Below are 15422 nucleotides of genomic sequence, written 5' to 3' on the forward strand. Positions count from 1 at the left end.
AGACAAAACAGAACCCTGAGGGACCCCACAGGTCAATGGTCAGGGGGTCAAGCAGAAGATCCCTAGCACCACTTTCTGGATTCGCCCTCCAGGATGTTATGGGGCCACTGAAAAACAGTACTCCAACTGCCATCCCAGAGAGGTGGCCAAAAGGATACCATGATCAATGGTATCGAAAGCCACTGAGAGGTCCAGCAGAATCAACAGAGAATCACTCAATCTGTCCAGTTCCCTGCATATGTCATCTACTAAGGCGACCAAGGCTGTCTCTGTTCCATAGCCAGGCCTGGAACCAGATTGAAATGGCTCTAGCTAATCCATTTTGTCCAGAAACCCCTGGAGATGGGAAGCCACCCAAAAATGGTAGATTGGACACTGGCTGATAATTATCTATTATACTGGGATTCAGGGATGGCTTCTTCAGCAAAGGCCTCACAACTGCCTACATTAGGCAAGGTGGAATGCTGCCTTGTTATTGTTCTGCCTTGTTCTTGTTTCTATGCAAAAAATTCCCTTTTGCATAACCATGAAAGGTACAGGAGCCACCTCCAGTTTAGTGGCAATCCTAAATTACTTTGGGAGATTTTAACTCCCATATTCCAAAGCCCTACACTCAGACTCTGTAGTTATCTGGTATTACTGTACACATGAAATTTCTCTGTGTAGCTCAAGCACTTTGTGTTTGTGCAAACCTGGCCTACTTCATACATTCATTTAAGGCTTTTCGTACTTCCTTCCCATCAATATCTTGAACCACTTCCTCTGCCCTTGTCATTCCACTCTTTAGAGAGGATTATAGGATTAATTTCAGCCCAATTATTTTCTTACGAATAAAGTGTTTACACAAATATAAACAGAGCAATAAGGAGAAAGAGGATCAGGCAGAAAGTGCTACTGTTCATTAAAAATGCTTAAAAATAATCCTTATCCTGATTTCACATCAGTCACTTCAAGAACAGGAAGAACAGAAATATGAAAATACCTGTTTGAGTATCTGTAGTATTTATTGGGGTTTTCCATTAATGTCACCTATGTGGCTTTGGTATTCTTTGAAAGTTTATGGTGGAGGTGGTATGTTGATAGTAAAGATTCTGCCAGCATTCAGTTCCTGCAAGTATCCCAGAATGTCCTCTGCTTGCTCTTGGAAGTGCTCTGGGACATTCAGGCACAACTATGTATTTTGATAGCTGTGATAGCCTTTGTAGTCTCTTCAATGGAACAGAAATGGCAAGAGAAGCAAGGAGTGGGGATTGTGTTTTGCCATTTTTGTAGCAAGGAAAAGTTGAGCCATATAGTATACAGCTGAGGGAAGACAGCAGCAATGATAACCGTCCTAAATATTTAGTGTGGAAAATATACTATTTATAGATGTCCTCCCTCCAAAGCCCATGTGAGTGGAGAATTTTTTTAAAAAAAATATTGCTGATAGATATAATCACATTACATTCACCATCCCTCCTATTGCCATGACAGGAAAAGTGCCTTTTGGTGGGTTCTCATGAACATACATTCTCCATTTTAGTGAACCAAAATGAGTTAATAGCAGTAGTTCTCCAGATAATATATTAGAGCTCTTGAGCCAGTCATTCTCTCAGCCTAAGTTTCCTTTCAGGGTTGAAAATAATAAGGAAGAGGAGAAACATGTATGGTTTTTTTGTTTTGTTTTGTTTGGAGAAAGAGCAAGATTTTTAATGTAATACTTATAATTTTAAATTGGCATACAATGGAATTCCATAAAAATAGAATATTTGGTTGATTTCTACATTGTATTTATAAAAAAAAAAAAAAACAGCTTCTTTTTCCTTGTAGTTTAAGCCCATTTTATCCAAGCCCAGGAGTTATATAAAAGGCTCCAAAGTATATCTTGCACATTCAGCTTTTTAAAAATATATCACTTTTATTTTTTAACAGAAAGGAAAGAAACAGGGCTTGGGATGAAATGGACAGTTTCTACTTGGCCTACTTTATGCAAGAATTTCCTGCTCAGAGAGAAAAGATAGAAAAGTCCATCCAGTGCCTTCGAGAAATGGCAGATGACATTGACAAGACCCACAAGGACTGTACCATCGCCAGCATTGCTGCCAACTCTACAGGCGCCTCTTCTGGCATCTTGAACATCCTAGGACTGACTTTGGCCCCCTTCACGGCAGGTGGGAGCTTAATCCTGACAGCCACTGGGATTGGTTTAGGGGCAGTTGCCGCAGTCACTGGCATGTCCAGTACTTTATATGAAAATGTAAATAATTCAAAGGAAAAGGAAAGAGCACAAGAGCTAATAAGCGAATGCCAAAAATGCCTAAGAAATGTCTTGCCTACCAGTGGGATAGATTTCAGTTCTCAATGCCCACTGAATAATGGAGCTGTTGGGGAAAACGTCAAGCAACTTGTTTCCAACGTTGCCAGTCAAGTTCCCAACATGTACAGGGCTGCCAAGGAAATCAGGATGAATGTAAAGGCACTGAAGCTTGCTCGAAACAATCCTGGCTTGAAGGCTTTAGCCAAGCGAGCAACAGCTGTAGGAAGCACATCCCAGCGTACAATCAGGGGGGTCAAAAATGTGAAAAAGGCCTTTGGAGGAACTGCACTTGCAATGACCAGAGGAGCCAGAATGCTAAGCGCTGCCACAGCTGGGGTGTTTCTCCTGTTTGATGTATATGGCATTGCCCAAGATGCTAAACATCTCACACAGGGAGCCAAGGCCGAAACAGCAGCAGAGATAAGAGAAGAAGCCAATAAACTGGAAGAGAAACTGTACAATCTCAACAGGCTGTATGAGGAACTCAAAGGCATTATGTGAGTAAAAGAGACCATGAGCCAGACAACCTATGCATCTATGATGCACTTCTTTTACTGTCTGTTCATCACCCATACCCATATATAGCTCATCTTTAAGTACCCTCCAATATACCCAAAATATACTACACATGTGTGCACATGTGCCTTCAAGTCACTTGTTGACTTATGGCCAATCCATGAATTTCCTAAGATTTTCTTAAGCAAGAAAATCCACAGATAGTTTTGCCTGTTCATTCCTCTTAAATATATATATTACCTGGTATTTTTAGTGGTCACCCATCTCAATATTAACAAAGGTTGTCCCTGCTTAGCTCCGACAGTGGAACAAATGATGGTGATATGCCTGTTGCAATTTGGCAGGGTCAGTCCTCTGGTTAATCCACTTTTCATCTGCTTTTAAAATGTCCTGGTTTCTTCCTCCCACATTGCCCCTTTATCTACAGTTAACTTCCATTGCTGCAATCTGAGCACAAAGTGCAAAAGTAGCTTACACTCTATTAATCCAAGTGGTGCAGAGGAGAGGAAGGAGTAGAATCTTGCCTTTGGAGCAGACTCAAGAAAATCAAACTTCTTCACTGTCTCCTAGCATGTGTACTCATCCGTATTCATAACTTTTGCCATCTTGATCACACTTTGATTTTGCTCAGCCACACGTGCCCCACTGTTCATTTATGAAATATTTCAGGGCATGTCTCTATGTTCTATGGCAGTGGTTCTCAATCTTTGCTCCTACAGGTGTTCAGCACTTCAGCTCCCAGAATTCATGGCCATGAAGACCTCTGGGAGCTAAAGTCCAAATCATCTGAGGAACCAGTTATCAAAAAAGCACTCTTCTGGCAATTTCAGTGTATAATTGCTATGTAGATTTGACTCAAGGCTGAATAATTCCTAAAATGTTACAAACAAAGCCAGCTTCCATTTGAGCTCACCAGAACTCTTCTTTAAGCTTGGATGGTACAATACTGAGAGGTTTGTAGAAGGAATAAGAAGTCTAAAGATCAAGCCAACTGCATTGGCCATCATTTCTGTGCAAGACACAAACTGCAAATCAGGGAAGAGGAAAGTTGTTATCCATATATATTTTCTTTCCTTTTAATAGACCCCAAGCCTGGCTGTAACCCCTAGTGATCTACCCATTGCCTAGCTAAAGCTTACAGGCCCCTGAAACGGCATAGAACAAAAGGATAGGAGCAATCGTGCAATTTAAAATTATTTTAATGAACTTGAAACTTCATTGTGTTTATGGCATTTTAGTGATCTAGTAAAGATGATCCAATAAACTCTGAATTTTGTATCTACACATGAGTCATATGGCTGCTTTCTTTAATATGTAGACTTGGTTGTTGCACCGTTTCTCTGCCATCCCCCTGCTGCCATGGAACATTGCTCCAAAAAGCAATGCTCAGTTGTGTAAAGATGATGACCATGTAATTTTAAAAAAATGTATAAATGTTTTTTGAAACTAGAGACAGAAGATGAACATGTAAAAGAGTGCAAGTTGGCCCCAAAATTTGGGCATAATATCCATATGGAGATATGGGGAAAATGTGGTCCAAAGATATGAGATTTACTCTGTACTTTAGGAAAATGATGTATAGGTGATATCTAATTCCAAATAAGCTGTTGAAAATGTCCCAGAATGTTTTGAACTAACGTTGGGGATGTCAAAATGAGAATGGCTCATTTTTTTCATATGTGGTGGACTTGTAAGAAGGTAAAATGTTGCTGGCCTAAGATTTATATATTAATCCAAAATTTTTATAGATAGATTTTGAACAAGAGATGTGGAACATGAACAAATTCAAGAAACAATGTTGAAATGGGCTCGTGACACAGGAGAAAAATTGGACTTGGGAAATTGGATACAAGGAAGAAAAAGAACACAACAGTTTACACAATGTCAGGATTTGAAAAAGAACTATATTAAAATGTCTCAACATTGGTATTTGACCCCTCAAATAATATCTAAGATCTACAAAACAAAACAAGACAATTGTTGGAACTACCAAGAATTAATAGGCTCTTGATTCCACATCCGGTGGAATTGTCCCAAGGTTAAGAAATTCTGAGGAAAAAATACACACAACAATAAGTAAGATCCTGAGAATTAATTTTTGAATGAAAACAGAAATCTATTTGTTAAATTATGAAAAGTGATGAGAAAAAATACAGTACAGTAAGGGCTGTTCGACAGTGGAACAAACTCCCTCAGAGTGTAGTGGAGTCTCCTTCCTTAGAGGTCTTTAAACAGAGGCTGGATGGCCATCTGTCAGGGATGCTTTGATTTGGATTTCCTGCATGGCAGAATGGGGTTGGACTGGATCTCTTCCAATTCTATGATTCTATGGTAACCTCAGCCAAAATACTGTTAGCAAAATATTGGGGGGGGGGGGGGAGATACCCTTAATAGTTGAATGGCTATTTAAATTAGTAGATATGTATAAATTAGATAAGCTAAGCTTGGTTGAACTACAAAGCTGTAATGAATACAAACAAAGAATGCACTCCAATTTTGAAATTTTGTAAGAGTAAGTGGAAAGTGTAAAATATCGACAGTTAAATCACTTTGCTGTTCAAATGAATTACTATTTGAGATTGATAAAATAAGTATGATAAATCATAAATCTAAAATAATGAGCTAAAAAGGTTTTTTTAAGTCAGATGAATTTAGGAAGCATAATTTTTTTGTTTGTTTTGTGTTTATTTGTATTTATATAATTTATGTAAGTAGGTGATTGTCAAGGGTTTTTTCCTTTCTTTTTTATGTTTTTTTCTTATAATATTTTTTCTAAAGATAAATTTTGTAATGTTACAAGAAATGTCTCTGTTGGGCATCATGGATAAAGAAATTGATAGTACATGTGGATTACTTCTTTGATACATGACAAAAGCAGCAAGAATATTGTTTGATCACACTTGGAAATGTACCGAAGCACAATGGAAGAATGGATTGTTAACGTTGCTGAGTTAGCCCAAGTGGCCATATTAACAATCAATAGGCTCTTGGTTCCACATGTAATGGAACTGTCCCAAGGTTAAGAAATTCTGAGGAAAAATACCATACCATAAAAAATATTAACATGGGGTTAAAAGATTTTTAAAACCCATGTTAATTTGGGTTTATAGGTATTTTGGCAATAAGAACTCTAAAGATGTAATAATCTGTGGTCATGGTTATTACAGTCATGACTGGGGGATCAGAATAGTATTCTGCTCAGAGTCCCACCATGTTTTAGTTATATGTCTTTTCCCCATTCTTCTTCTTCTTTTCTCATTTTCTTCTCTCTGTTTCTTTATTTTTTTGAATGTATATTACTTTGATTGTAAATTAGATTATTAGTATTAAAAATCAATGAATAAATAAAATGAAAAAATATGATTGGAAAAGCGGTATATAAATAAATATTATTATTATTATTATTATTATTATTATTATTATTATTATTCAGATCCTATTTGCTACTTAAAAGCACTTTTTTTCTTTTTAGAAGAAAGTAAAAAATATGAGACACATCCCCAATTAGACCTCAACCAATAGCACTGCTATATACAATGAAACAAGCAGCCCAAATTAGGAACAATCCTTCACCACTGATATTGCTTCATAAGGTATACAAAAGCTAGAAGAGAATCCACGCTATGCATCAATTGAGCATCAGTCAGCAGCCACAGTTAATTTGTGCCATTTCAACAACTAAACGCTTCTGAAATATTGCTAAATAAGATAACTTTGCTTCATAGACAGATGGAATAACTGAAAGTTTAATCTGATGTGTGGGTCCCCCCACCACCACCACCAAGTAGGTCACCATCACCTTACTTGAATGGAGAGAGTCCTATTTCCTAAAGGGTTGCTATTGTTGTGTGCCTTCAAGTCATTTCCCATTTATGGTTACTCTAAGGTGAACTTAAATTCACCTTAGAGTAACCATAAATTGACAGCGCTATATAAATAAAAGTTAATAATAATAATAACTTATTAACTTATGAACTTTTTTTGGGTGGGCAAGATTTGTTCAGTAACAGTTTGCCTTTACATTCCTCTGAAGCAGAGAGAGTGAGACTTGCCCAAGTTCACCAGTGAGTTTCTGTGACTGAGCAGGGATTCAAACTCTGGTCTCCATAGTCATCGTGCAACACTCAGACCACTTCACCACTCTGGCTGTCATTCTCCTCTCATCCTCCTATTTCCTGAAGGGAGAAATGCCAAAAAGAATATCAGATTTTCCATATCTCTGACTCCATTACCGAGCTATCTGAGGATTGTGCCCATAGGGATGAACGGGATAGTGACCACCCACACCCACTGATCCCATCTCCTGTGCACACATGTGGCTTGTGAAAGAGCTTGATTGCTTTCAAGCCTTATGCATCCTTTGGACTCCGTGGATAGATAGGGTACATGATTGGGTATACAGTTTGTATGAGTATAGGCTACCATTCCCCAACTAGGGGAATTCTCTGGATGTGTTGAGGTAGAACTACCATAATCTTTAGCTAGTATGACCATGAGTTGAATACAGTATTATGAAAACTGAAGTTCAACACCTCTGGAGCTCTTTAGGTTGGAAAAAGCTAGTATAGTCTTTCTCACTATCTCAGATATGCCTAGGCCAGCAGAGCTAGTAAACTCAGCCCTGGTTTTCTGGTCTCCATATGGTGATGGCCAACATACAAACTGGTTAATCCTCTTTGGACTCATATGTGTGCACACATCTGTAACAACATGGTATACCTCTGATTGGTATACGCAGAAACCTGAAATAGTGGGGCTGGAAAAGCAAGTTATGTTGAGCTACAGATGAGGCAGATTACAGGTCATCAGCAGGAATCTGTGGCAGCAGCAAAACATCTGAATGACCAGGTAGATAATTAATTAAAAAGTAAACTCCAAAGTCTCTATTTGCTACATGCACAGCAATAGCTCCACAAACAGCCAAATCTGGCAAACAGGCTAAGAATCCTACAATGCTTCTCTAGATCAAAACATGCAGCTGTCAAGGAGGAGCCAGCAGCCATTTTTGAGGAGCATGAATATAGCATGGAATTTGGAAAAGTCACTTTTTATGAACTGCAACTCCTAGAATTCCCCCACCCAGCAGGATCTTCAAACAATGTTGGCTGGGAGATTGTGGGAGATATAATCCAAGATTATTTTTTCAAGCTCTAGGCATGACAAATACCTTGATTTGATCCATGTTGTCCTAGCCTGGTGGGTTAACCATCCTCAGACTAGAGGAGAGAACATGGAAAGGGTGCCATTTGGGAATTAATTGTGAATATATATAGTAAAATTCACTGTGTCCTCTAGTACTTAGCCTTCTAATGTTCATAGTAATTCATTACTTCTTTGTGGAATCTGTTATAAAGTATAGCTGCTGGGCTCTTCCCCTTTTCTTGATTTGTCAGAAAGTGGGACTATGACCTGATTTTGGTTTGTTGGCTGATCTCAGCTAAAGCATTACTGAGACATTAGAGATTTCCCAGCAACCTATTGTGTTTGTAATTCATGAACAGTTGGTCATGCAGAACTGTCAGCCAAGTGGATGCCACAATGTTTGATTGTTGATGAGAAACAAAGTAGAGTGGATACCTCCAAGTTAATTTTGCAGAATTTTGAGTGATCTAGTGATCATTTTTTGGAATAACTCATCATTGTTGATGAAACATGGTTACATCACTATGATCCAGAGACCAAACAACAGTACTTGCAGTATTGGCACTTGGGTTCTCCATGGCTGAAGAAATTCAAGACTCACAGGTCAGCAGGAAAGATCATGGCCACAGTTTTTGAGGATAAAGAAAGTATTTTGATGACTGAGGGCTTGAACAGACAGGCCAAAATAAAGCTGCTTCAGGTCACTTTGGAGATATGCTGTTTAAATGACACATGCATCTTAAGAGTCCAGAAACTGTGCCAAAGCTGCACTCTAGTCCTTAGGACTGGAGCATGGCTTTGGCACATGTTCTGGCCTCTTAGGACGCATGGATAATTGAAACAGCATACCTCCACATATAGGAAGGGCCCACTGTATTATTATTGATTGTGTAACACTGTTTTCAGGGATTGTGATTACTATCATGAAGGCCAGACCGGTTAAAAGGCAAAGTATCAAATGAAACAGTCTCCAGAATTATCTCTGCTGCACCAATTGGATGATGAAGCGCTGGTGTGAAAACACCATCTTCTGTCTCCCCACCATGTCTCTGAGGCTGTCAGAAAGGACTAGTTTTTGGCAGGGCTGGACTGGATGGCCCTTGGTCTCTTTTCCACTTCTATGATTCTACTCTTATGGTCAGTTTCCTCTACTCAAGCTCTCTTGGGTTTTTCTGGACTACAGTTTAGAAAACATTCAGGGGTAGCTGTGTTAGCCATTTAACAAATACAAACAAAAATCCATCAGTGATATTTTTATTGGTCAACTGAAATGTACAGTATACTTGTTGCAAGCTTTTGAAGCTCTATGGGCTTGTTCATCATGCAAGATGTTACAAACCAAACAGGAGAAAAAAACAATTGAAGATGTTAGTCAGATGGATCAGGATTTAGGAAAACAGTTTCTGGGGGTGGGGGAAATACAACTGCCCGAGTCCTCCAGCTAGTGAGGCCAGTACTGATTCTGCTGGAGGGACTGCATGAATTGTAACAATAAGATGTCACTTGGGCCAGCTTTGTCCCTGACAGGTCTTTGTCCTGTAACACCTACCTTCCTTCATGGATATTGCCTTGTAGCACTGGACCATTTCTTTTTGCTTTTTATAAATGCAATGACACACATTAAAAAGATTGTCACATGTTAGGGAGAAACATTCTAGGAATTCAACATAGGAAAGTGAAGGCAACAAACAGGCAAAAGAAAGCAGGAGCTGTGTGAGTGAAGGAACTTGGACAGAAGACCTCTGAGACAAAATTAATGTTAAAAATTAACTTTCACTTTACCCAATATGTTGTGAAAGCCTCTAATCTCTAGGAAACAGATAACTGTTTATCTATAATGAGACTACTTTCAGTTGCTTTATTTCTGCAACTACATATGCAGCGGAAATCTCTCCTCCCTGCTTTGAGACAACTGGAACTGGTTTGTGGTGGAAGCCTATCAGAAAGGTAATCCCTATTCATTCATTCATTCATTCATTCATTCATTCATTTTGGGGTTTTTTTTAAATCTCACCCTCCAATATCCAGTAAACATAGAATCCTAGAGAAGAGACTGCAAGAGCCATCCAGTCCAACCCCCTGCCATGCAGGATATCACAATCAAAGCATCCCCAACAGATAGCCATACAGCCTCTGTTTAAAGACTTCCAAATGCTTGATTTGATTTTGTACATTGGGGAAATGTGGAAGATGGCAAATTGAAAGATTGAAGTCTTTAGTTTAGCTGGTCACAGGTGGAATGAGAATGATGTGGTGGCTTCAGCAATTTGCTTTTATTTGATTGTACAGGGAAGGGCAAGAAAAAGTGGGAGGAAGAAAGAGAAATTGAAACATTTGTAAAGCATCCAAAAAAGTGAGACAACAGAAAATAAACTGGGACTCTCCCTGCCAAATTGGAACAGTTGGAAAGTTTGGTACAAAATGAGGATGGTTATTCTCTCCTCCATCTCCAATAGTCCCAATTAGCCTATTCATGAATGAGGTAGAATCAGAGGAACCAGCTTGAAATTGGCCGTAGTGAAACCGCTGATCAAAAAGCCCTCCCTTGACCCCCTGATGCATAGTAATTATCGGCCCGTTTCACTATTGCCATTTTTGGGAAAGGTGATCGAGAGGGCGGTTGCACTCCAGCTTCAATCGATCTTGGATGATACTGATTATCTAGACCCATTTCAAACTGGGTTCCGGGCAAGCTATGGAGTTGAGACTGCCATGGTCGCCTTGGTCGATGATCTCCGTCTGGGCATGGACAGGGGTAGCGTGTCCCTGTTAGTGCTCTTGGACATCTCAGCAGCTTTCGATACCATCAACCATGGTATCCTTCTGGAACGCCTGAGAGAGTTAGGAATTGGGGGCACTGCACTCCAGTGGTTCCGTTCCTACCTTTCGGGCAGGTTCCAGATGGTGCAGCTGGGAGACATGTGCTCCGATAAGAGGGCACTTACATCTGGTGTCCCTCAAGGAATCATTCTGTCTCCCATGCTATTTAACATTTACATGAAACCGCTGGGAGAGATCATCCGGAGACACGGGGCGCGGTGTTATCAGTACGCTGATGACACACAAATATATTTCTCTGTGTCTCCGACTGATGCAGTGACCAGGGATGGCATCTCTCCTCTTGATGCTGGTCTGGACTCGGTAATGGGCTGGATGAGGGAAAACAGACTCAGACTGAATCCAGAGAAAACGGAAGTACTTGTGATAGGTTCCCCAGGTCCAGGTTTGGAGATTTGTCCACCTGTCCTAGACGGGGTCACGCTTCCCCTGAAGGACTCTGTTCGCAGTCTGGGGGTGCTCCTGGACTCGTCGCTTCACCTTACATCTCAGGTGGATGCGACGGTCAGGAGTACCTGTTATCAGCTTCGGTTGATACGCCAGCTGCGACCCTACCTGGGCCAGGGGGACCTTGAAACAGTGGTACACGCTCTGGGAACCTCTCGTTTGGATTTCTGCAATGCGCTTTACATGGGGCAACCCTTGTACCAAACCCGGAAGCTTCAACTGGTCCAGAATATGGCAGCAAGGCTGGTCACTGGATCTTCCAGGGCCAGCCACATAACACTGGTACTTAAAGATCTACATTGGCTGCCTATTCGCTTCCGGGCACAATACAAGGTGTTGGTTATCACCTATAAAGCCCTAAATGGCTTGGGCCCAGGGTACTTAGAGGACTGCCTCTCTCCATATAATCCGCCCCTCACTCTCAGATCGGGTGATAAACATCTCCTAAGAGTTCCACATGCTAGACGAGCCATCACTACACAAAGGGCCTTTTCCACCTCGGCCCCTAAGCTCTGGAACTCGATCCCCGACGAGCTCCGCTCGACCCCCTCCTTAGCCCAATTTAAAAAAGGGCTGAAAACGTATCTTTTCAAACAGGCATACCCCCAATAGCCCTGTTGTGATCCCTCTCCCCCTCACCGTTGTTACAATTGCTGCTAGCTTGGAATTGTTGTTGTTGTTTTATATAATGTTTTATATAATGTAATTGTAAATTTCTGACAATGTTCTTATTGTAAATTGTATGTTGTTGGATTGCAAAATCCACCATTGTAACCCGCCTTGATCTCTGGAAAGGCGGGCTAGAAATAAAGCTTTTATTATTATTATTAATTAATCAGGATCAGTGGCCTGAAGGTTTATTATTTCTGATCTAGTCTTTCACTCCTCTGCCCACAATGGCCACGGATATGGCTATAAAGTTTGAAAGAATGTCTTGATGGCAAAGACCTCTCCCCACTCCTGCTGTACCCTCATTTATCCCATTTTCTGGGATACAGATTTACACAGTCTCTGCAGCTCTCAGGATGTTAAGATTCATGTATGGGTGCATCTTTTCTTTAAAAGAAGGCCTTTTTTTAAAAAAAAAAATCAAGATTGGATTACAAGGCAATTGGACATAAAATGCATGCTTGCATACATGAAAGAGAGAGATGCTCCTGGAAAGAGTGGCTCTAAATTTTCAACACCCCCCCCCCCCAATGATTCACGGCACATATGTCTCCCTCTGGCTCTATTTTCCTGTTGTGAAATCAGTGAAGAGGTTGGTGGCATGATAGGGCCACTATTTCTGTCACCTGAGACATGGGCATGGGAGCAAAATTGCCAGACTGAAAAATGGAAATGGCTGCTGCACCTTTAATGTTTGTGCAAAAGAGGGAATTTCAGCAGGTGCTGCTTGTCGCATAACCAGGTAACAAGCAGCACCTGCTGAAATGCCTCCTTCTATCATTAAAGGTACAGGGTCCATCCCCAGTTCTCACTCTAACAACCCTACTGAAGAGTCCCAGAATCACCGCAACCTTTTTGGAAGGGGGTGGCTGTGGTTTGGAGGGTGTCTTCTTTGTCCAGCAGCCCCTGAAGCCTGATTCACCACAGTGAATGTAATGGTAACAGTTGTGACATAAACAACAAAATTAAAATTATACCTTTAAATTGCATTACAGCCTAAATGTATTTACATGTACATAGTTTTATATGGTTAAAATGAAAATTTTGTAAAATATGATGTTTTTAAAGAAATTTTCAAAAGAATTAAAAATATATTCTTCTTATTTTTCATTTAAAAATTAAAAAATTAATTTTTTTTAAAAAAAACTGAGACCTCTTCTTTCTCCTCCCATTGAGCCTCATCCCACTCACACCATCTCTTCAGTGTTTTAAAGAGATGCATGCTCACACCACAACCTGTTACTAGAAAAAGGCAGATGTTTGGGGAGCAGTTGTGTCAACCCACCTTAGAGTGTCACCTGGTGTGATCCACACACCCCTAGTGATGCCCCTGTCTCCCAATTCTCGAACTACTGCACCACACTGGCTGTCAAGATGTGGATCCCTATCCCCAGAATGGATTTAGCACCTTGAACAACTTCTTTAAATTTCAGAATAAAACCCACAATAGGTAGACCATCCCTCTAATAGGAAAGCCACCATTTTCTCCAAGGAAATTGCCTTCATGCCCTTCCTGTAAGTGTTCTAGAAGCTTCTCTATGGGAGAAATAGAAAAGTAGCCTAGATAGACTTTTACATATTTGCTGCTCCGCAAACTATTCAAGGACACTAGAGGCAAGGGGACCCCATAGTAAGCACTGGTGTGAAAATCATCTCTATTCTCTATTGATCCTGTTCAACAGAATCAGGATCTCTTCTTTAAGCCTAAATTTGGCCACTGCGTATAACTACACTATGGTGCTTTACAGAGCGCCGAAAAAGGGCATTCTGCTGGTGCCCATGTTTGCTACGCAAGGGAGCTGCAGTGGACAAACCGCATGTCTCCCCCGCGCAGCAAAAAGAACCCGCAAAAAGCGGATTCTTCTTGTGGTGCAGTTGTGACGCCGCAAGGCACCAATGGCGCACTTGCAGCATCACAACTGCACCACGATGTGCGGACGCTAAGCGTCCGTCACGTCAAAATGGCAGCGCCCATATGTATAGGGCGCTGACATTTTTATGCCCCAGTACGTACTAGGGGTGAGGCCTGATTGGACGCTGCATCCTCGGCCAACCCCTAGCACGTACTGGGGGCGGAGCAAAGGCCCCCCTGTAACGGGCCCAAATTTATTTTCTTCTCTTCTTCTCTTTCTTTATTAGTTAGATTTAAATCCTCTTATATCCTTTCCTCTGGTATGTGGTACAGCTATCTTGCACCACATTCTATCCAAATAATAATGTTGTGAGGTTGGTTTGGTTGGGGGTGTTGACAGAGTCCCAACCAAGGTTATCCTGTGAGTTTCATAGCTCAGTGTAAAGTTGAAATGGGATTTCTCAAGACCTAGTCCAACACTTTTACCACCACAGTGCACTGGCTCATGACACTGGTATTCGCAACATCCCAGAGTGTATTTGCTAACTAAAAAAAACCCACATCTTGAGAAAACAGCATAACAATGTCTTTCTTGGATCCATATCTATGCTCACTTTGGTATGCTTTCTTAGTCTGAGAACCTCTGATGATTTTGCTTCTGGAATTAATGCAGATCATGTTACTTTGAGCTTCTCATAACATGTAGAGGCTGGATTGCTATAACTCTAATCCTCTTTTATTCATTGTTAATTATACATTGAGTAATGGCAACTATGAGAGCAGTCAGTCAAGATGCTGCGTTACAGAGCATTTGAAACACTCTCTTACCTCAGTAACCTATGCAATAAAGAAGCTCAGACAAATGAAGGCAGATCAAGAATTAACATTCTCAGATTTACCTGCCCTATTATCTTCCACTCTGCACTGATCAAGCCATAAAATGTTCAACTCCTAGCAACATGCCTGGCAGGCTCTTAAAACACAACTATGCCAAGCTCTCGGAAATGCAGCCTCTCAGATCATGTCACCAGCTTCTGCTTACCTGATGATCACCTTTTGCCCATGAGCAGGCAGCAACATGGGATATACAGTGAATGAAATAAAACATGTATGTGAGAGTCAGGGTGACTCAGCAGAAGCAAATTAGGAGCCACACAGGTGTAGAAGATAATGCAATTAACAAGTTCTGAATGCCAAGGACAGAAATGCAAAGTGGATAATTGAACACACCTGAGAATTTTAAGTGGTCAAGGCTGAGACGATGAAATCATCAATTCTGGGTAGAAACAAGAGAACCAATGAGAGTGGATGTACACGCCCACTGGGTGGATACTGACAAGAGTGGGTGGTATGATCCAAGGACTATAATAATGGCTATGAATCCTAATGTATTTTGTGGATAGTAGTGGATAGTAGTGAGGAGTTGTATTGGATAGTTTTGGAGCTGTATATAGTAGAATAAAGTAGATCTTTTATATAAGACTACTGAGTTGTCTGGTGTCTTGAGTGAAGATACAAGAGCCAGCTGGATCCTGAAGAAGTGGGAAGACTTCTGTGGAAGCAAGAGTGAGAAGGCTTGGAGAGTTTGTCAGGGTCTTCAGCCTATTCTCTGTAACTCTGCTGCTTTAGAGCAAAGCTTTAACCACTGGCCAAAACTGGTCA

At 40.7% G+C, this 15422-nt stretch overlaps 1 protein-coding gene across 5 annotated transcripts in view; it reads left to right on the forward strand.

Moving 5' to 3' along the window:
* Nucleotides 1–6058, forward strand: part of LOC149311866 (apolipoprotein L2-like) — a 33012-nt gene extending 26954 nt beyond the window's left edge. For 3 of the 5 annotated variants that reach the window (XM_089528083.1, XM_089528081.1, XM_089528080.1), the window contains 2 exons: nt 1912–2793; nt 4565–6058. In XM_089528083.1, coding sequence (XP_089384209.1) covers nt 1912–2793; nt 4565–4571 — 889 coding nt within the window. In that variant the 3' untranslated portion in view covers nt 4572–6058. Of the gene's footprint in view, nt 1–1911; nt 4480–4560 lie in introns of those variants that run through there. The other 2 variants (XM_089528085.1, XM_089528084.1) reach the window with 2 other exon arrangements.
* Nucleotides 6059–15422: the final 9364 nt, after the last annotated feature.

The sequence above is a fragment of the Sceloporus occidentalis genome, unplaced genomic scaffold (genome assembly GCF_023333645.1).
Source record: "Sceloporus occidentalis isolate IW3139 unplaced genomic scaffold, rSceOcc1.0.p SCAF_5, whole genome shotgun sequence".
Lineage (NCBI taxonomy): Eukaryota > Metazoa > Chordata > Lepidosauria > Squamata > Phrynosomatidae > Sceloporus > Sceloporus occidentalis.